The sequence below is a fragment of the Rhamphochromis longiceps genome, linkage group LG2 (assembly GCF_057381845.1).
Source record: "Rhamphochromis longiceps isolate RC_006_pf linkage group LG2, R_longiceps_female_GT1.1, whole genome shotgun sequence".
Taxonomy (NCBI): Eukaryota; Metazoa; Chordata; class Actinopteri; order Cichliformes; family Cichlidae; genus Rhamphochromis; species Rhamphochromis longiceps.
This window is the reverse complement of record NC_140558.1, coordinates 35,242,846-35,260,917: the sequence shown is the minus strand read 5'-3', so window position 1 is coordinate 35,260,917 and position 18,072 is coordinate 35,242,846. Positions and strand designations below refer to the sequence as shown.

At 39.6% G+C, this 18,072-nt stretch overlaps 1 protein-coding gene across 1 annotated transcript; it reads right to left on the bottom strand.

Moving 5' to 3' along the window:
- Positions 1-1,913: 1,913 nt before the first annotated feature.
- On the bottom strand, positions 1,914-14,235 carry LOC146677738 (calcium-binding protein 2-like). Its single transcript, XM_085382627.1, has 7 exons — positions 14,155-14,235; positions 13,346-13,606; positions 4,042-4,072; positions 3,774-3,908; positions 3,512-3,621; positions 2,239-2,386; positions 1,914-2,152 (listed from the first exon to the last, which is right to left on the bottom strand). The coding sequence occupies exons 1-7, from the start codon at positions 14,233-14,235 to the stop codon at positions 2,127-2,129; spliced, it is 792 nt and encodes a 263-aa protein (XP_085238753.1). The 3' UTR covers positions 1,914-2,126.
- Between the last annotated feature and the right edge of the window lie 3,837 nt (positions 14,236-18,072).

Here is an 18,072-nt window from a genome sequence, read left to right as displayed (position 1 = left end):
GTGTTTCTTCTGTGCGATCACAGTTTTCAGTGTCAACATATGGTTGTTAAAAATTCATTGAATAAACACTGATGTTGTTTCTGGTTTGGGTTTGTTAAACCTTTGCATACTCAGCTTTAAAAACCTCCCAGTGGCACAATGCTTTGTGTTGCATAGAAAAAGAGTCAGTTGGGAAGCAGAGCAGTTTCAGACATGTGATTCTGATCATGTGACTGCTGCATTGTGCACAGGCTCTGCATAACAAGAGGTCCCATCGAAATTTCTGTTTTGAATTGAACATAAAACACAAACTCATTTCCTTTAAACTTCTTTTATATATTGTAAAACCCCCCAAACCAAAACATCTTAATAGCGATGAATCTACCAGAGTTATCACAGTTTTTTATTTTCTAGTTTTGTATTTTCTACGTAGTTATTAATTTTATTTCGTTTTGAGTTTTTGTTTTTAACTCAGTTTCTAGAGTGGATTTTCTTGTTTTGGTTTATTTTTTATTGAAAATGCTTAGTTTTAATTGTTTTTTTAATTGTTTATTTAGTATTTTCAGCATTAATTTTAGTCTTTTTAGTTGCAGGGCATATGTCAGAGGCAGGATTCAGGAAAAAGACCAAAGGTATTACAATAAAAATGCAGAACTTTTTGAAAGCAGTTTAGTAGACCTCCGGAGTCTCAATAAATGCGTCCATCAGTGACTAAGAAATACTGAAACTAAGGATCGTTTCTCTATTTTAACTAAATTTTAGCTTTTCAAGTTAACAAAAGTGTTTTAGTTAGTTTTAATTTTTCCCCAAATTTTTATATTTATTCATATTTTAATTAAAAAAAATGTTTTTTTCTACATCTAGTTTTAGTTTTTAGTTAATTCTAACCTCGCCAAGCATAAAATTCAATAAAAAATTTAAATGTTGAAATTAAAATATAATGTTCAACTGCTTTTAGTTCAAATATTGAACTAGCCAATCACATGGCAGCAACTTAATGTATTTATGCCCGTAGACATGGTCAGGACGATGTGCTGAAGTTTAAACCGAGCATCAGAATGAGGATGAAAGCTGATTTAAGTGACTTTGAATGTGGCACGGTTGTTGGTTGTTGGTGCCAGACGGGCTGATCTGAGTGTTTCAGAAACTGCTGATCTGCTGGGATTTTCCCACACAACCGTCTCTAGGGTTTACAGAAAATGCTTCAAAGAACAGGAAAGATCCAGGGAGCAGCAGTTCATTGGGAAAAAAAATCTCTTGTTGATGCCAGAGGTCAGAGGAGGCTGACCAGAGTGCTTCGGGTTAGAAGGAAAGACAACAGTAACTCGCTTAACCCTTGTGTTGTCCTCGGGATTCCCATATACTTGTTTGCCATTCGCCTACGGGTCATTTTTGACCTGAGGACAACAAAAGAGCATATCTGGGCAATCAGCCATCAGCAACAGAAGACCACACCAGGTGCCACACCAGTCAGCTGTGTGATGAGTCTACTGAAACATTTGAATGTTCAGAATTTGGCATAAACAACATGTAATAGCTGCCATCAGCCGCAATCCAAATGCTTTACAGCACGGCAGATTTTAGAGCTCAGTGTATCTTTGTTTATTACCTTAATTTCCTTAAAGATTGGTTATGTAGATTACTAATGAATACAAATATAGAAAAGTTGATCAGTTTAAAAATATATTATATCCATGTCATCCTCCTTATGTGTAGCAGTTGGTCCTTCTAGTACTTCATTGTCCATCAAACTAGTCTGGGTCTTTAATTATGTATCAGGTCATAATAATTGAACAATTTGTCCATTTTATATATGTTTTATTAATTAAAAACAGGTCTATGATTTTACAAACAAGCTTTTACACTCGAAGAACAAACACTCATATAAAAATACATCTAAAAAACTGAAAATGGTAAATGTGAAGCTGCTGATATGTTTGACATATTTATCTACTGTACATATTACACCTTTAAATTCGTACATGTGCAGTCTTTGTTAGCTACAACAGTTTTTTTGTTTCATTACTTTTTAATACAAAAATATAATTTGAGATGCATGCTCTTAAGAGCAAATGAAGGATGTCCACTACAGAGTAGTGTGATGCTTAGCCAGCAGTTGCGTAATGTCTGTCTGACACGTGGACTGGTCAGCGGGACATCATTCGCACAAACTCTGAAAGAGACAAGAAAAGAAGTGAGAGAGAAACAGAGGAGGATAAACACGATCAGTCAACTGATCCCATCAAGGCCTTCCCACACCTTCAAAGTCCACCAGGCCATCTCCGTTCAGGTCAGCGTCTTTGAGGATCTCGTTGATCTCTCTGTTAGTCACTTGTTCTCCCATCAGCTTCTTCATGGCCTCACGCAGCTCCGTTAAACTGATCTGGCCATCACCATTAGAGTCAAACTGGATACAGACAGAAAGAAACAGTCCTTTTAAGCACAATTATGAATATTCTTCAATTATTTACTTATTATATTTATTGTGTTTTGCTCATGCATTTGTGACTTTAATTACACAAAATATTAAAGTTTTATAATCTAGGAAATCTTCATTTTTAACAGAAATATTCCTCATGCATTGTTGTAGGTTTGTCGGCCACTAACATGATGAGAAAACTGCCCTGAAAGGTCAAATGACAACTAAAAACAGTGAAGGTTTCTTTCCTCTCAGACGTTTGTTTTGCACTTACTGTGTTTCTTTTTGGATTCATTTGCTGTAGCCTAACCTTCATAGCTCTCATTTCTTTATATGTGAATATATTTTAGTATTTCGGACCTGTTTGGCCTTCTATAGCAAGAAAAATGAAGGTGTCATTAAACACAGATGTGTTTGTTTTTGTTGGTTTGTGTTGTGTATCTGTATGTTTTTGCTTATTGTTTTATGTTTTATGTGACCTGCCCTGGGACATAAGGTGACGTTTAATATTTTTGCTATGAACTGACATGCTGACATCTAATGTATCTGGTAAATTGATGCACATTAACATACAGTATACTATTCAAAGGTAAAAATGAAGTGGCTCTGTTTGCTATTCCAGTGAGTGAGCATGCACAATGCCAGGATCCTGAAACGGTCTAACCTGAGTGAATCCAGCCATCATTAAACTATGCATACCTGTGATTTTTCTGCTATGAAATGTCACAATATCTGCTGTGAAAAAAGCCTACCTCCCACTTATGGTTACAAAGATCGGCCTGTCTATTTGAACCCATAATGAAGGTCTGCAAAGGAGAAATGAGCTTGACTTGTTCCATAAACAAACTGCACAGTAATAAATGATTATTTTTATCCAAGTTTCATTCCAGAAACTCCTGCGTGCTTCTATTTCTTCTTTTATATTTGAAGGGTTATGCTTAGTCTTATTTGTTTATCGTTCCCAATGGATTCTGATTTACAGGCCTCCCCCACAACTGATATTTTCATAGCAGCAAAGTCACATGCTACAATCCAATGCTGCTGTTAATAAAGTCACTACAATTAAATTTATGTTTAGGTCTTTATGTTGTAAATGACAGCATGTCTCTTGACCTCTTTGAATGCGTCTCGCAATTCTTTGACTCCGATCATGTCAGCTGTCTCTGCCAGCATCTTGGGTCCCATCAGCTCTACAAAGTCCTCAAAGTCCACTTTACCGCCACCTGAAACACACACACACACACACACACACACACACACACACACACACACACACACACACACACACACACACACACACACACACACACACGGTTGCCATCTATTTCCACTCTGTTCTGCTGTCTCGTGTATTTTAGGCTGTTGCTGCACTCACAGATCTGCTGGCTCAGTTCAATGAGCTCCATCTCTGTGGGCATGTATCCCATAGTCCTCATACACTCGCCCAGGTCTTTGTGACTGATGTAGCCATCTTTATTCTTATCAAACTCCACAAATGCCTCACGGAGCTCTGGTAAGACACACACACACACACACACACACACACACACACACACACACACGCAAAACACGTGTTATTACTGGTAAGGCGGGTATCATATCAAATGCATGTACAGCTAAAAAAAGCGGATAAATCACCTCACCTTCGATCTCCTCTGGCCGCAGCTCTCTGTCCTGCCGTGGGGAAAGTTTTCACATATTAGCTTCATGTTTCACACAGTTATAGATTTCCCCTCACCTTGCAAACATTCATACTGAAAATATTCACAATGTTTGTTTGGCAATAAGACAATAAAAAGTAAACGCAGGCATTGAGGAGCACAATCTAAGCACACAGACATACAGCTTGTGTCACTTAACACGTGATGCTAGACAGAGCACAGATGAAAAACAGAAGCACCAAGTGAAACAAAACAGAAAAGATGAATAATGAGAGGAAATGTTAAATATTTTTTGTTATGTATAATTAGCGTCTTGACGTCTGGCCAATGTTTTTGGACAAAGATTCATTTTTTGAGAACTATGAATCACAATGATATTTATGTTCTTTTAACTCCAGGGTGTTGCACATCAATGAAATGCTGAAAATGATCCTTAAGCTGCATTAGATAGAAAGCTCCAGGGCATCTACATGGATTAAACCGTATATCTGATTATTGTATGCAGGGATTCCTGCACCATAGATTACAGTGAGTACCCAGATTACTTTTTGGAGGATGCCAGGCTGCAAACATCTAGAGACTAGGACATGTCAGAGGTTTAGTTTTAGGAATATGTCCACTGTCCGGATGTATGTGTCCGTACACTAAATATATACATTACTCAAGCTTGTGTGTGTAACCCGAATTATTATTTGATTGCATTTGTTTTGATCAAATTCTCATTTTCACACAGTAAAAGAAATCCTGACAATAAAAGTAGAGCAAAGCAACGTTGTGGCTAGCATTCCTTCCAGCAAGAATCCCCAAGCGTTCCCAGAAGTGTTGCACTTCCACTTTGATGTGAAGTTTTCTATTCCAGTTGCCCCTGTTTGGGCAGTCTATTATTTCTCCTAATCCAATTAAAAAAACATCCACTAAAAAGGTTTAGACCATTATTTTATTTTATTTTTGTCTTCACCTATATGAAGTGAAGCAAAGGCCACAGGTCATCAGTGTGATTGTTTCACAGTTCACACAAAGGCCTGCATCCTTTCTTTACCAAGGGCACGTACAAGCTCCACAAGGCCAGTCAATGATTTTCCAATGATCTCTCAGTGATTGACCCCTTTAAGCTTGCCCGTTGCCTGGGGATTTTAATTGTCTGACCCGAGCCACTAATGCAGGGGGGGATGACACAGCTGGTAAAGAGCAGGAGGGTCAGCCACGATGTGGGGATGAAAATGAATCGACACAAGTGGAAAAAGTTGCACTTTGGCTGTGGTAGGACACAGTGTGCACACTTCTGTGACTTCCTGTTACATACGAGCGTCCTAGCAAAGCCCTGTTTAAGGAAGATGCAGGCCGGGCCCACGATGTTGTGCAGCATGTTGCAGTTCTTCACCAGCGCACCGAGGGACTCCTTGAACGGTTTATCCTCTACATCCAAATCCTCATCTCCCTCCAGCTGCTGGCTCATTGCCCTCACCTTACGATGGAAGCGCCAGTGTATCACCCGCTTTGGAAGCAGATCAGGGTGTTAAACCACCAAACTTACTGTCCGTCACACCAAATGTGTGACTGATCAAGCAAGTCAATATCTTTTCAGAGGCAAAGTAAGACCCCTGCTTTTCTACAGTCAAACGTTGGAAAGGCAATAAGCCAGAACTATAGGATAGATACAGCTGCTCATTATTGCAGGAGGCCCTCATCAGCCTCAGTCCTCACTGTGAGAAACCAGTTTGATTTGAAAATAATCTATAAGTCTCAATCCTGCTGCTGCAGCTTCAAGCTGCTGAAACTAGCTGATGTGAGTTTGCTAATTCTCTAGTGTAAAGACTGACAGCTTAACTACACGTCAGTAAGTAACACGGCTACAATAGTAGGAAGCAGTGAACATTACAAGTAACAGTAAAAAAAAGCTAAATAAATAAATATGGCAATCATGGATCTAAAATCACTATTAAAATAAATGCAAGCATTGATAAGCTCATCATATATATATATATATATATATATATGGATTTTGTATTTATTTATCCTTTAAAATGCATAAATAATCTTGAAAAAAGTATGACAAATTAATTTTAATTATTAAATGGAGGATAATTAAAAAATAAGGAATAAATGAACAAAAACTTATTTTCTAAAACAAGTGTGGACAGTAAATAAAAAGGACAAATAAATACAGATCCAAATACAAAGAATATACATTTTTGTAAAATTAATTTATATGTTTTAAAATTTTAATCTAGTCTTACTTTAATCTATTATTTTGATCTCTTTAATTTGCACGTTTCGATTTTCTGCACACAAACAGTGTGTCCTTAAATAGCACTTTAAGTGATGCAGTCTGTATACTAAGCTTTCCTGTAACTACCATAAAAGGAAACAGTTTCACTGGTGGAAAAAAAAAAGGAAAGCGTTAGAATTTCGACAATATATTTTTTCCTGTTTTCTTAATTTACATGCAATCGTTAAAATGATACAGTGAGACAACATCCAAAGAAAGCTGCGGTTGTCACGGAGGCAAAAAGCTTCAGTCAGCGAGTGCAAGCAAGAGGATTAAGCTGCAGTGAGTTCGAATCTAACAAAGAGGAGATAAAGTACACTTACCTTCTTCATTTTATCGTTCAGAGATGGTTTGTTCCCCATTACCAGACCTCCCCTGTCACTTTTCTATGTTCCTATTTCCCTGCGCTCTTCTTCTGTGGACTTCTAAAGTCAAGTTCAAGCTCACAAGCTAAAAAATCCCTCTGAGTTTCCCATTCTGGTTAATAGTCATCATATTGGATAAAACAGAGATGGAAAAAGAGGAACGGCCCTCATCCATTCATGGTCATCTCCACTGACCCAAACCAAACTGAACACGTTACCAAATGATCTTCCCAAAACAAAAACAAACTGGATGACTGAGCAGAAGTGGAGCGCACTGAACACAGCTCGCTTATGTGTCACTCCACAGAAACAGCATCACTCTCGGCTCTTCACGCGGTGCTTTTAATCCCCCCCTCATTCCTCTCTGTCACTCGGTCTTCCCTCCCCCCTTTCTCTCTCTCTGTCTCATGTCAACATGTTGCATGAGCATTCAAATGACTTCATCTACAGTGTGAAGAGTTTTAAAGGGAGAATTAAGAGGACACGAACGGAGCGGGATTAATCCATGCCCTTTCAGATTAAAGAGGAAAGGGTGATAGAGAGAGAAAAAAGGGAAGAGAATACATTAAAGACATTCAAAGGAAGAAATGGAAACAGACATACTTTTCTCATGTGGATAAACAAGAATTTAAATATTTTAACTTGGCCTGGAAATAGAGCATGCACTATTTGAAACCATAAATATTAAAAACAAGATATAAAACAAATTCTTGGCTAAAGATGAATATCAGAGGTGAAGAACACCAGAGGGTTTTATTACTTTAGATGTCTTAAGGCTTGGACTTTTTGTGGATTACATATCACTGCATGTGTGCACTATGTGGTATTAAAGAACACATGATGTAAAATGAATGTAAATATGATGATGTTTGTCACATCAGGTTGACCTCTTGTTGCCAGTAGGAGTGCTATAGCTGTTACCTAATATCAACGTCAGGCTGGGACAAACTGGACAGTGTACGCTCACTGGCCTCTTTATTAGGCACACGGTTTCAGCTTCTCATTAACACAACATTTAATCAGCCAATCACATGGCATCAACTCAATAGGTTTAGGCATGCAGAGATGGTCGAGGCGACCTGATGAAATTCAAACTGAGCATTGGAATGAGGAAGAAAGGTGATGTTAGTGACTTGGAATGTGGTATGGTTGTTGGTGCTGACGTATTGGGGTTTTTGGATTTTCCCACACAACCATTTCTAGAGTTTACAGAGAATGATCCAACAAAGAGAAAATATCCAGCGAGTTCAGTGCTCTGGGGCAAATTGCCTTGTTGATGTAATACCCACTCGTCATTTCTTGAATGTGGCAGAGTTCACTATACTTAAATGACCTCCACAGTCACCGGATAAAACAATGTATGTCAAACATGTGGCATTCAACACATGCAATAAATGCAAAAGGTGCTTCTATATGATGTTCTTCTTTTGGCTTCTCCCTTTAGGCATCACCACAGTGGATCATCTGCCTCCATCTCACTCTGTCCCTAGCATCCTCCTCTATCTCACCAACCCTCTGCATGTCCTCTGCATTTTATTTACAACAATAAAAGAATCTTTATTTATTACATTTGTTGTTATTTATTATTATTTTATATTTATGATTTATTTATGATGTTTTAGAGTGTGATCCCCTTCTATCAGTGGTCATTTGTACATGTAGCATGAGGGCTAATGCAAAACATAACATGTACGTTTTCATTGCTTTGTCATGTATGTTTAAAACATGTCCAAGCTATTAAGGGTCCCTGTGACACTCAGTTCATGGGCCCCAAAGATCACAAAAATGGGTACAAAGTGTACAAAGTGTACCAAATGTAAAATGTGAAAGTGAAAAAATGAAACCTGCTAAAGTAACAAAAGAAAAACTGAGTGTTTGCGTTTTTGAAAAATATAAGAAGTTGACTTAGCTGTGATTTGTGAAGTATTTTCCAACAAGTATTAGATGTGTTTTTCAATTATGTGGTAATTAAATTAGAAACCAATGGAAAAATACAACAAGTGAGCTGTAATGCTTCACAAAATGACAGCTTATGCAACTCACAGTGAGACCCTGGTGGCGTTCAAGTGCGTCAGCTCACGTCGAACTGAAAAGCACAATGAACTTCAATTTGAACTTCAGCTCTTACATCCATGGACTACTTTGGCTGAGCTGTCAGTTATAATGGCATAAAGTTAAAATCTCAAGTGGAGGTTATGAGAGCAATGCTAAGTGGTCATCTGAGCTTTTACAAAGCATCTGCCGGCAAATCTCTCCAAAAGCAGATTTGGCATGCTGCTTACTACAGTGCATCCATACGGCTCGTGTGTGTGTGCGTCTGTGTGTGTCACTCATCTTTCTGTTTAGTCACATTGTGGGGACTCTTTTAATTTTAGATTTTAGGGTGACGACTAAGGATCAGGAAAAAGAGATTCATAGGGTGTGTGTGTGTGTGTGTGTGTGTGTGTGTGTGTGTGTGTGTGTGTGTGTGTGTGTGTGTGTGTGTGTGTGTAAAACACTGCAGGAGGTAGATTTAACTCATCCAGTTTTGGCTCTTGCTGTTCATTCTCCAAATTTGTCTCTCTTGTACTTTTCCGTACTAAATCATACACCCAGTTAGCAGTTTATTATTAGCTATTAGTTGCCCTAATTGATACATACAGTGTGGGGTGGAGAAAATTATAGAAACAGCAGTGGATACATCTACAAGCGTACAGTTGAATGAAATACTACTCTCAGTCAGCAACAAGAAAACATGAACATAGAACACTAGAGCACAATCAGTGTGTGCAGAGAGAGTTCTTAAACTCATTAGCTAAAACTAATGGCAACTCTGCATGCATGCGTTGTCTATTGCAATAAGCTCCAGTGACCACTAGAGGCCACCTTAGGACCGGTCTAACATCAGTATCACTTGCCAGCTGCAGCAGTGGATGTCTGGGAGAGTACCAACTTTTTATTTGTTTGTTTATTTTTTAGGAGATACTTTAGGCAGATTAAGCAGTCATATATTAGAAATGGAAATCTAGATTTCTAGTTTTCCTTTTTTTTCTGCAATAAGACTCTTATTGTGATTGATAAACACGGAATGCCAACACTGGAATTAACGAGTTTGCAGCTTAAGAACGCTTTTGTGGCATGAAGATAGATCACTTCTCTCAAAGAGCTTTCATGTGATTTGATAGAAACAGATTATTTTATTTTACAAAGGTACATGAGGGAGTCACTACAGGAGATGTTTGGGATGTAAAGCTTTTCATCAAAGTGGTGGTCACATGAAAACTGTTTAACACAGTTGCGTGTTTTATACACGTTTCTGTGCAGTGGTTCTTATAATATATAATATATCTTAAAAAAACACACCAGTTGTTCTGGGTTCTACAGGGAAAAAACAACAAAAAAGGGAGTTTTTCTTCCCACTTTAGCTAAGTGTTTGCTTAAAGGAGGTCGTCTGATTGTTGTTGTTTTTTTTAATCGATTATAGGGTCTTTTCCTTTATAATATAATGCACCTTTAGGTGGTTGTTGTTGTGATTTGGCTCCTTAATAAGTCAAAATAATAAAATGTGACAAAAATATTAGACGTCATTTATTTTTTAATTGAAAGATCCAGTTTTACACATCTGTGAGGACATGTGGACAGTCGGTATCAGAAGTCTGATAAACACATATCATGTTCTTCATTTACCTCATTCAACTGTGCAAAGATCTACTGAGTTTTAATTAAATAAATATGCAGAAATATTCAAACTTTTAAAGGGTTCACTAACTTTCAAGCACTGCTGCAACTCCTCTAACTGGAGCCCAAGCATCACTTTATAGTGCAGATGTGCTGTGATTTTTCTTGCAAAGCTTTCAGTGCAAGACTTTCTGTATTTTTGATTTGTACCTACAAATCAAAATTAATTTGCAATAAATTAATAATTAACTGTCATTTCTAAGTTTTACATTTTTAGCTGTCTGAGATGGAAAACATATTTCCGAAAGTACCAACCTTGTACAGACTATTAGTATTAGTACAAATTAGTACAAACCTTGAGTAGAGTATATACAATTCAACCTTCAAACTTACATACATTCATTTAATAGATAAATATGAGTATCAGCTTTTCAGCACATAATATTAGCAGATTAATCACTTCTTTCTGTGAGCTCCAGCATGATTCACTCTATTGGCTGCACATTGAAACAAAACTTAACACCAGTAATTGCAACTGAAGACACCATTAAATCTGATTAACTACCAGGTTGGGTCTCTCTTACTGATGGTTATAATTAATCACGTAAATGAGATGGTCTTGAGAAGTGGGCGCGCACACACACACACACACACACACACACACACACACACACACACACACACACACACACACACACACACACACACACACACACACACATATGTGCGTGTGTGCTGTGTGTATGATAGAGATGTGCCATACTCAGGTAACGTGACTCTGTCTTTTGTTTTGGACTCAACATACTCTTGATCTCTGATGTGAGTGTGATCTGGTGTCAGGTGTACATCAGCAGGTTTCCAGAAATGAGAGCTGTCGAGACACCGGGAAACACTAGAAGAGACAGAACAGACAGAAAGTGAAGAAAGGAGGGAAGGAAGAATGGATAGAAGGAAGGAAGGGATGAAAAAAGGAAGGAAGGAAGTATAGTTGTAGAGCTCCCTTAAGACTTAAGACTGTCTAAAATAGAGGCCAGTGCAGAAGTCTATTAAGCCTGCCTCATTTCTAATGGCCAGCAGAGGGAGACTGCTTTGGTTCCAAAATGAAGTCAACAGCATTGTAAGTTTAGACGATAAAACCTGCAGCTCGCTTGGTCTGTGCCCTCAGTGAAAACTTTCTGATGAGTTTATCATCTCACTTGGAAAGTTCAAGTGCATGATGTTTCTTATTAGAGCCAAAACATCAATGTCAATAAAGCGGTGTGTGCTCGTTGTCACAGAATGCCGTGTCCCTTCGTTTGTGATTCACCCTTCCCATGTGGCGGCTAGCTTTAAAAAAAGCTGACAGGATGATAATGATGAAGTCAAAGTTTCAAAAATGTGACTTCACTAACTATTACTATGGTGTAACCATCTTTTATATACAATTCATGCTTCAGACGCATTCATAGTGCAGGAAATGTTTGGTTTAAAGTGAGGATGCTGCACCGTGTGCACATGGTCCTCACTCGCTCACATGAAATCATTGGACTGTCACCTGCTTTGTTCTCACATGGGCTGGATTACATCACATGAACTTCATACTAGAACGCCGGCAGGTTAAACGTCAGTTAACGTTCAATTTGTGCTGCGCTGCATGCAGAGCAACTTTCTGCAACCATTTGCATATTTTAGGCATGCTTTTATAAGCAGATGCTTTCATGTATTGTTATCAAATTCATGTTGAACATATCGTCGTGTTGATGGATAGTTGTTATTCGGTTAGTGAGGGGGAAATTACTCTTACTTGGGGTTTGTTCACATAATTCATTTAGAAATTCAGTTTCTGACCAAGATCACATTCATGTGACCAAGGGCCCGATGGTGCACTCACTCACAGCTCTTAAAGCTGCTCCTTCAACACTGGTGTTAAAATTTCAGGTTATTTTATGTAAGCAAGTGTGATCTGAGGCTATATTACATATTGTTGCACTTGAGTACTCAAGCTTCTCTTCTCTCCGACTTTGCTGGCTGCTTTCTCCCACTCACTTGCTGCTCTCTCTTAATTTGGATCACTTGCATCACCACTGACATCACTTTTTTTTTTTTTTTTTTACATTGCTTTCCTGTTTCTAACCTCAGCCCCACTCATCGTCACCCTCCTCAGAGTTTGCTGACGCGATCAGGTGGACATGACTCTTTCTACATGTCAAGAAAAAAAGAAAATACTGACTGACTCACAAGCCATGCTTGAAATCAGCAGCAGGAAGCGGGTAGGGATTTAACTTCGGTGTAATCCCTTCTGATTTTATTTTCACACACAAACCGCTGTCTCACACCGCGAGCCCACGCGTCTGGCCCTCGGGTTACAGCGCTGTAATGGTGTGGCCTATCGTGCCGTGTCATGTGTCACCTCTTAGCATGTGATTGATGGGATGTGATGCGATATGGAGCTGATAGAATGGCTGCAGCGATAGGGTGTCCATCAGATCTCTGGCTGACTTTACTGGTATCTATTACGGATTACACTTTGGTAATGTTTCCCAAAGTAGAGCTTAAATCCTCTCAAACTCACGCTATCATCCTTCTACTCATTGCGCTTTGCAGCTCTGGCTTTTTCCACGAGGGTTAAACTACAAGGCAAAATGGTTAATGTTCACCTTGCCGTTGTGAATTTAGCTTTGTGTCTTTCTGAACTGCCAGATCAAAGAGAGCAGGGCTGCGAGAGAGACCGCTACTTTACAAAAGCTGGACCACAGCCACCCTTTAAATTTGAAGTGAAGGCTTAGGCTTAGGGTTTCTGTGAAGCCAGACATTCAATCAGCCAGAGAACTTGATGCACATGCACACACATTTATTCACTCACACACACTCTAACACACACACACACACACACACACACACACACACACACACACACACGGTAACAAAAGTGTCAGACATACATACAAGAACGCACACATACACGTCCACTGCAGAGTATGAAACAGATGAGCTTCACACACATACACACTCCTACCTGTCCAAACACCGAGTCCACTATGGGCAGCAGGTCGACGGGCTCCTCTTCCTTCTCCTTCTCTCTCCTCCACGGTCCCTCCATCAACTCCTCCAGCTGTTCCTCCAGCGCTTCGCTGTCCTCACCCGCCTCTGCTGCCGTCATCGGGGGTAATTTGGATTTTTGATTGCGAGCAGCAGCTTGAGCGTCTCCGCCACCCCCGCCCTGGTCGTTGGTTCGCTTCTTTTGCTTCTCCACCTTCTTCTTGATAGCAGCCTGCACCTGTGGGAAGGCAGGGGTGGAGGAGAGTAGAACAGTGCACTCAAACTTATATCAATATAAAGCATGACCGATACTACTGAGACTGTAGATGAAATACAGTGCCACAGCGCTCACTGCCTGAAACGTGAGATGTTTAGTTTATAACATTTGCTCTAGGAAGATGTGACATGAACATACTTTGTAAGGAAGATGCCAAAATAAGAACAATACACAACTTGCAGAAGTCGAAATGTTATGAAATGCATGCATTATAAAAATCTTTTTAAAAAGATCATTTTTAACCTATTACATAGAAATCCTTTAACCCATTTACAGTAATCCAGTTTGTTTTAAAACTTTAATAAGTTGTCACATATGGGTAACATGTGTTTTCCACAAGAAATCAACAGTTCATCTTTTGTATCAATGACTCTTATCATTCTTTCGGCAAAACAAAACTTCAGCATGCACAATATAAAATGTGATATAGGCACACAGCATGTAAGGATGCACACACACACACACATACACAGACACAATTATATATATATCTATCTGCACCCACTCACCTGTTTTGCGCTCCTCTCTGGTGGCGCGCTCATCGCTCCAGCGGCTCCCCCGGGTGCCGGCTCTCGAATGATCATGAACATCTCGGTGTCACGGGCTAACACACACACTCTCTCTCTTCGTCGCTCGCCCTCCCCCTCCCTCCCCCTCTCGCTTCCCTCTCCCCTGCTCTCCTCTCCTCTGCTCTAGCTCTTTATGTCTTAAGTGTAATAAAACTCCCCCTCCCACCACAAAAAAAAGTCAGCTTGGACCGATTTCTTTTCTTAAACTCTGAAAAATGTGTTAAAAATTCAGTCCCCTTCACGCAGTGATTGCAGCTGTCTCTTTGTCCCGGGAAACACAAAAGGAGTTAAAATGCTACGGCTCAAATGTTCTCCTGCTTCCTCCTTTCCTTCCAAGTATTTCCTCCAGTTCTTTTCCTCAGAGTTTCATCAAGCTTCTGTCCATCTCTCTCAGGTGAGGAGGTTTTTATCATCAGCTGCTGTCTTGGCTCCGGGATTGAGTTCCAGCACCTCTGCCCCCACTTGCTATCTCCAGATAATTTAGGTGACACTCTATACCTCCCGAACTTTAGCTCCCTCGCGTTTTCTACCTGTAGTGCGTTGACCTCTCTCTCTCCTTCTCTTCCTCCCCTTTTTCCACCTTTTCCCCTTCATCACAGGTAAACTTCCCTCCTCTCTGCCGGGTTCTCTACCTCAAACACAGGCTTTATAAAAACCTGCCTTTCCTTCCCTATAATTCCCGTAATCTCGTTATTCTCTCGTGTTTTCCCGGTCGTTTACACTCATCTTTTCCCATCTTATCTCAATCTTTTTCCCAGAATCCTTCTTCCCCCATCTTTTTCTCTTTCTTATCACCATCATTTCCCCCTGACAATAATCCTCGTCGCTCCCTGTGCTTCTCCTTCTTCTTGTCTCTTTCTCCCAATCTATCTGCCCTCAATCCCCTTGTCACATTTGAAGCCTTTGTTGTAAAACAAATTGGATGTTTTTCTGCAGTGCCCAGGTCAGCTATTCATTTAGAAACAGTGAGAGATAGAAAGAGATGAAGAGTTGCAAAAAAACAAACAAAAAAAAAACCAACCTCAGCAGCCATACGATGATGAAAGGCTTTCAGTGAGCAATAACACATCACCTCAGGGAAACCTGCACGCATAATCTCATCCACCAAGCATGGCTGAGCCCACACATGTGCATGCACAGGTGAACATGTAACCACTGACCCCTATTTTTAGACACGAATGTTCTCATAAGCATGTAATGTTGTGCTTTTCAGCTCGCTAGAAACAACTCCATAGCCTTTTGGTGTTCTAAAGCAACTAATTCCACTAAAAGCATCATCTTTCTATAAATAAAACCCATCAATCAACCCCGTCCATTTCACTAGCAGCTTTGAGCTGATGATGCATCTCACTTCCCCCCCCCCTCATTTTGTTCCTAACTGCCTCCCCTGAAAGCTCCCTCCATTGCCGCTCTGCCCCTCGCATCTCCAGTTAACCTCCGATAGTGTGCGTTCTCCAGACGCGCTGATAATGTATAGCTTCACTTCTCTCCAGTTCCTAATGAGGTTTCCATTAATCATCTTAACCCTGTCTTTCGGCTGTCTTTCTTTAGCCCCTCTCCTCATTGATTATTGATAAGATGGAGAGACAAATTCTTGAGTGGAGGCAGAAAAGAGATCCATTACAGAAAAGCCAAGTTACACGACTGAGGGTTAAAAATAGCGGCTCATATTTTGGGAACAGACCCGTCATCTGATCGAGGAAAGATGAAGAATGAATGGACGAGATGGAAAGAGAAATTAGAGGTTAGGGAAAAAAATGTGTGTGTGTGTGTGTGTGTGTTTGTTCATTTTCTTTCATCTCAGGCTTATCTGACCTTAAAGAAACTCAAAGATGTGATGAATGGCAGTGGGAGGGCCAGCTGAGCAATAATGTAGACGTGAAGGCTTGTGTTACTGCGTGTCGATCAGCCTGTAATAATATCTAATTACAGATCAGAACAGTTAGAGAAGAGAAGGGTTCGACTGAAGGCTGTACGTAGCCCTGACAGGTCAGTCCCGCAGTGTGTGAGTAATGTATGCAGATGACACACAGAGATTAAACAGGCAGAACAGGTACGTTTTATTCAGGTCAGACTAATTCTCATTACTTATTTGGTCGTAATGGTAGTCACAGATTACCGAATTGCTCAACTGGCAGGAGAGGACTCATTAACCTTGCTTAACTGCAGAGTGAAAGAAGAACACAGAGCGTATCTGTGACAGGTAAACACCAAACTCAACCACGGGTAGGATACAGGTAATCAACTGATTAACACAATGTTGTGACTCAAATGTTCAGCTTTTGTTGAGCTTGTGTCAAAAATGACGTTTGTTTCCACTGGTTGAGGGTTGTTGTGTTATATTGTGATACATGTTAAATGAAATCTCTCTGACGCATCATCAGCAACAAAGAAATAATCACAATAAAGTCCACAAAGGTTTTTATATCAGAAACTATTGACTGTCTTTTTATTCATTCACTTTTATTTCATTTAGCTTTCTTCTCCAGTGAGTTTTCATCCTTGCTTTAATGTTTTGAAGTTTCAGTGTTCGTTTTTTTTTTTATCATAATGTAATACTGAAGAATGTAACACTGTGTAAAAGCTTGAATCACTGTCCTTAAACACATTGAGAAAATTGGGCCAAAAAACCATCTACAGCAGATGAACTGTAGATGCAGATGACACAGGACCAGAGAGATGCTTCTGGACCTTCAAATGATTGTTAGCAATATGTACGGAGGAGATCAGGAGAGCAGGGTAACAGTAAATATCTATAGCAGACATGAACACTTCTGCAACATTTTACCAAGTGGGTCACATGAGAAACTGTACTTTTGCACTGGTGCAGCCCTCCACAACAGTCCCAGTTTCTCATGGTGCCCCTTGGTCAAATTAATTGTCGTCCTGGTTTACAGCCACCCATAAAGCACATCGTTGGCTCTGTCGTGGTTTTCAGGTTTCAGAGATCTTGTGAAAATTGATGGAACGATAAACATGGAAAAGTCAGAAGACGTCAGATTTTGTTCGACCATGCAGTCCCATCTTGACCTGCATATAACTGAAGCAGTGTGGGATCATCCCAACAGAGAACAACACAAAAATCCAGTCAACATCCGAAGAAGAGCTCTGAATGTCCTTCACGAAGCCTGGAGAACTATTCCTGAATACTACTTTGAATACTAAGAAATTACAACAAGGCTGGCCTACTACAGTTCAGGCTGTGTTAGAAAATAAAGATTTTTATGACATAAGTTGACTTTCAATCTTGTTAGAACTGTATAAACTTGGTTTTTCCTTCTTCTTCATTAAATTCCCAAATTCCTAGAAAAATATAAACAATCAAGGGGTGGCTCAAGACTTTTGCACAGCACTGTATTTCAGTGGCAGTGTTTAAAGTTACACATTATAACACATCACTTCTTAAAAGCAACGGACTCACATTCATACCGGCACCTTCAGATGACAACCATCTTTCCTATACAGTCTGTGGATAGTTCTTGATATTTAAGTTTATGTTTTACCACTTGCAGCATATTTCTAATTTGTCTGAGCTGATCATTTTTAAAATCTTCATCTAACAGCTTCCAGTGGGTCGCATTTTCATGAGGGTGGCATTCATATGTTGCACAAAAATGCTTTAAAGTTGCTTCATTCGAAGTTAGCTTTGGCTGCCCTCTGCTGGTACTACATGTGCAATCAAAGTTAATTATACCCTAAAACTCTCATGTCAGCTATCTAGACCAGGGGTCAGCAACCTTTAACACCGAAAGAGCCATTTGGACCTGGTTTTCCACGCAAAAGAAAACACTGGGTATTTGACATTTTAGATGTCAAATACTTTTTGACATCTAAAATGAAGATAACACTGTATATATT

Excerpts from the sequence above, each read along its gene's own strand:
- LOC146677738 (XM_085382627.1), bottom strand. The coding sequence starts at position 14,235 with ATGTTCATGATCATTCGAGAGCCGGCACCCGGGGGAGCCGCTGGAGCG. Across the intron at positions 3,909-4,041 it reads GCGGCCAGAGGAGATCGAAG|AGCTCCGTGAGGCATTTGTG; the intron begins GTGAGGTGATTT and ends GTGTCTTACCAG. Across the intron at positions 2,153-2,238 it reads TGGCCTGGTGGACTTTGAAG|AGTTTGTGCGAATGATGTCC; the intron begins GTGTGGGAAGGC and ends TGTCTCTTTCAG.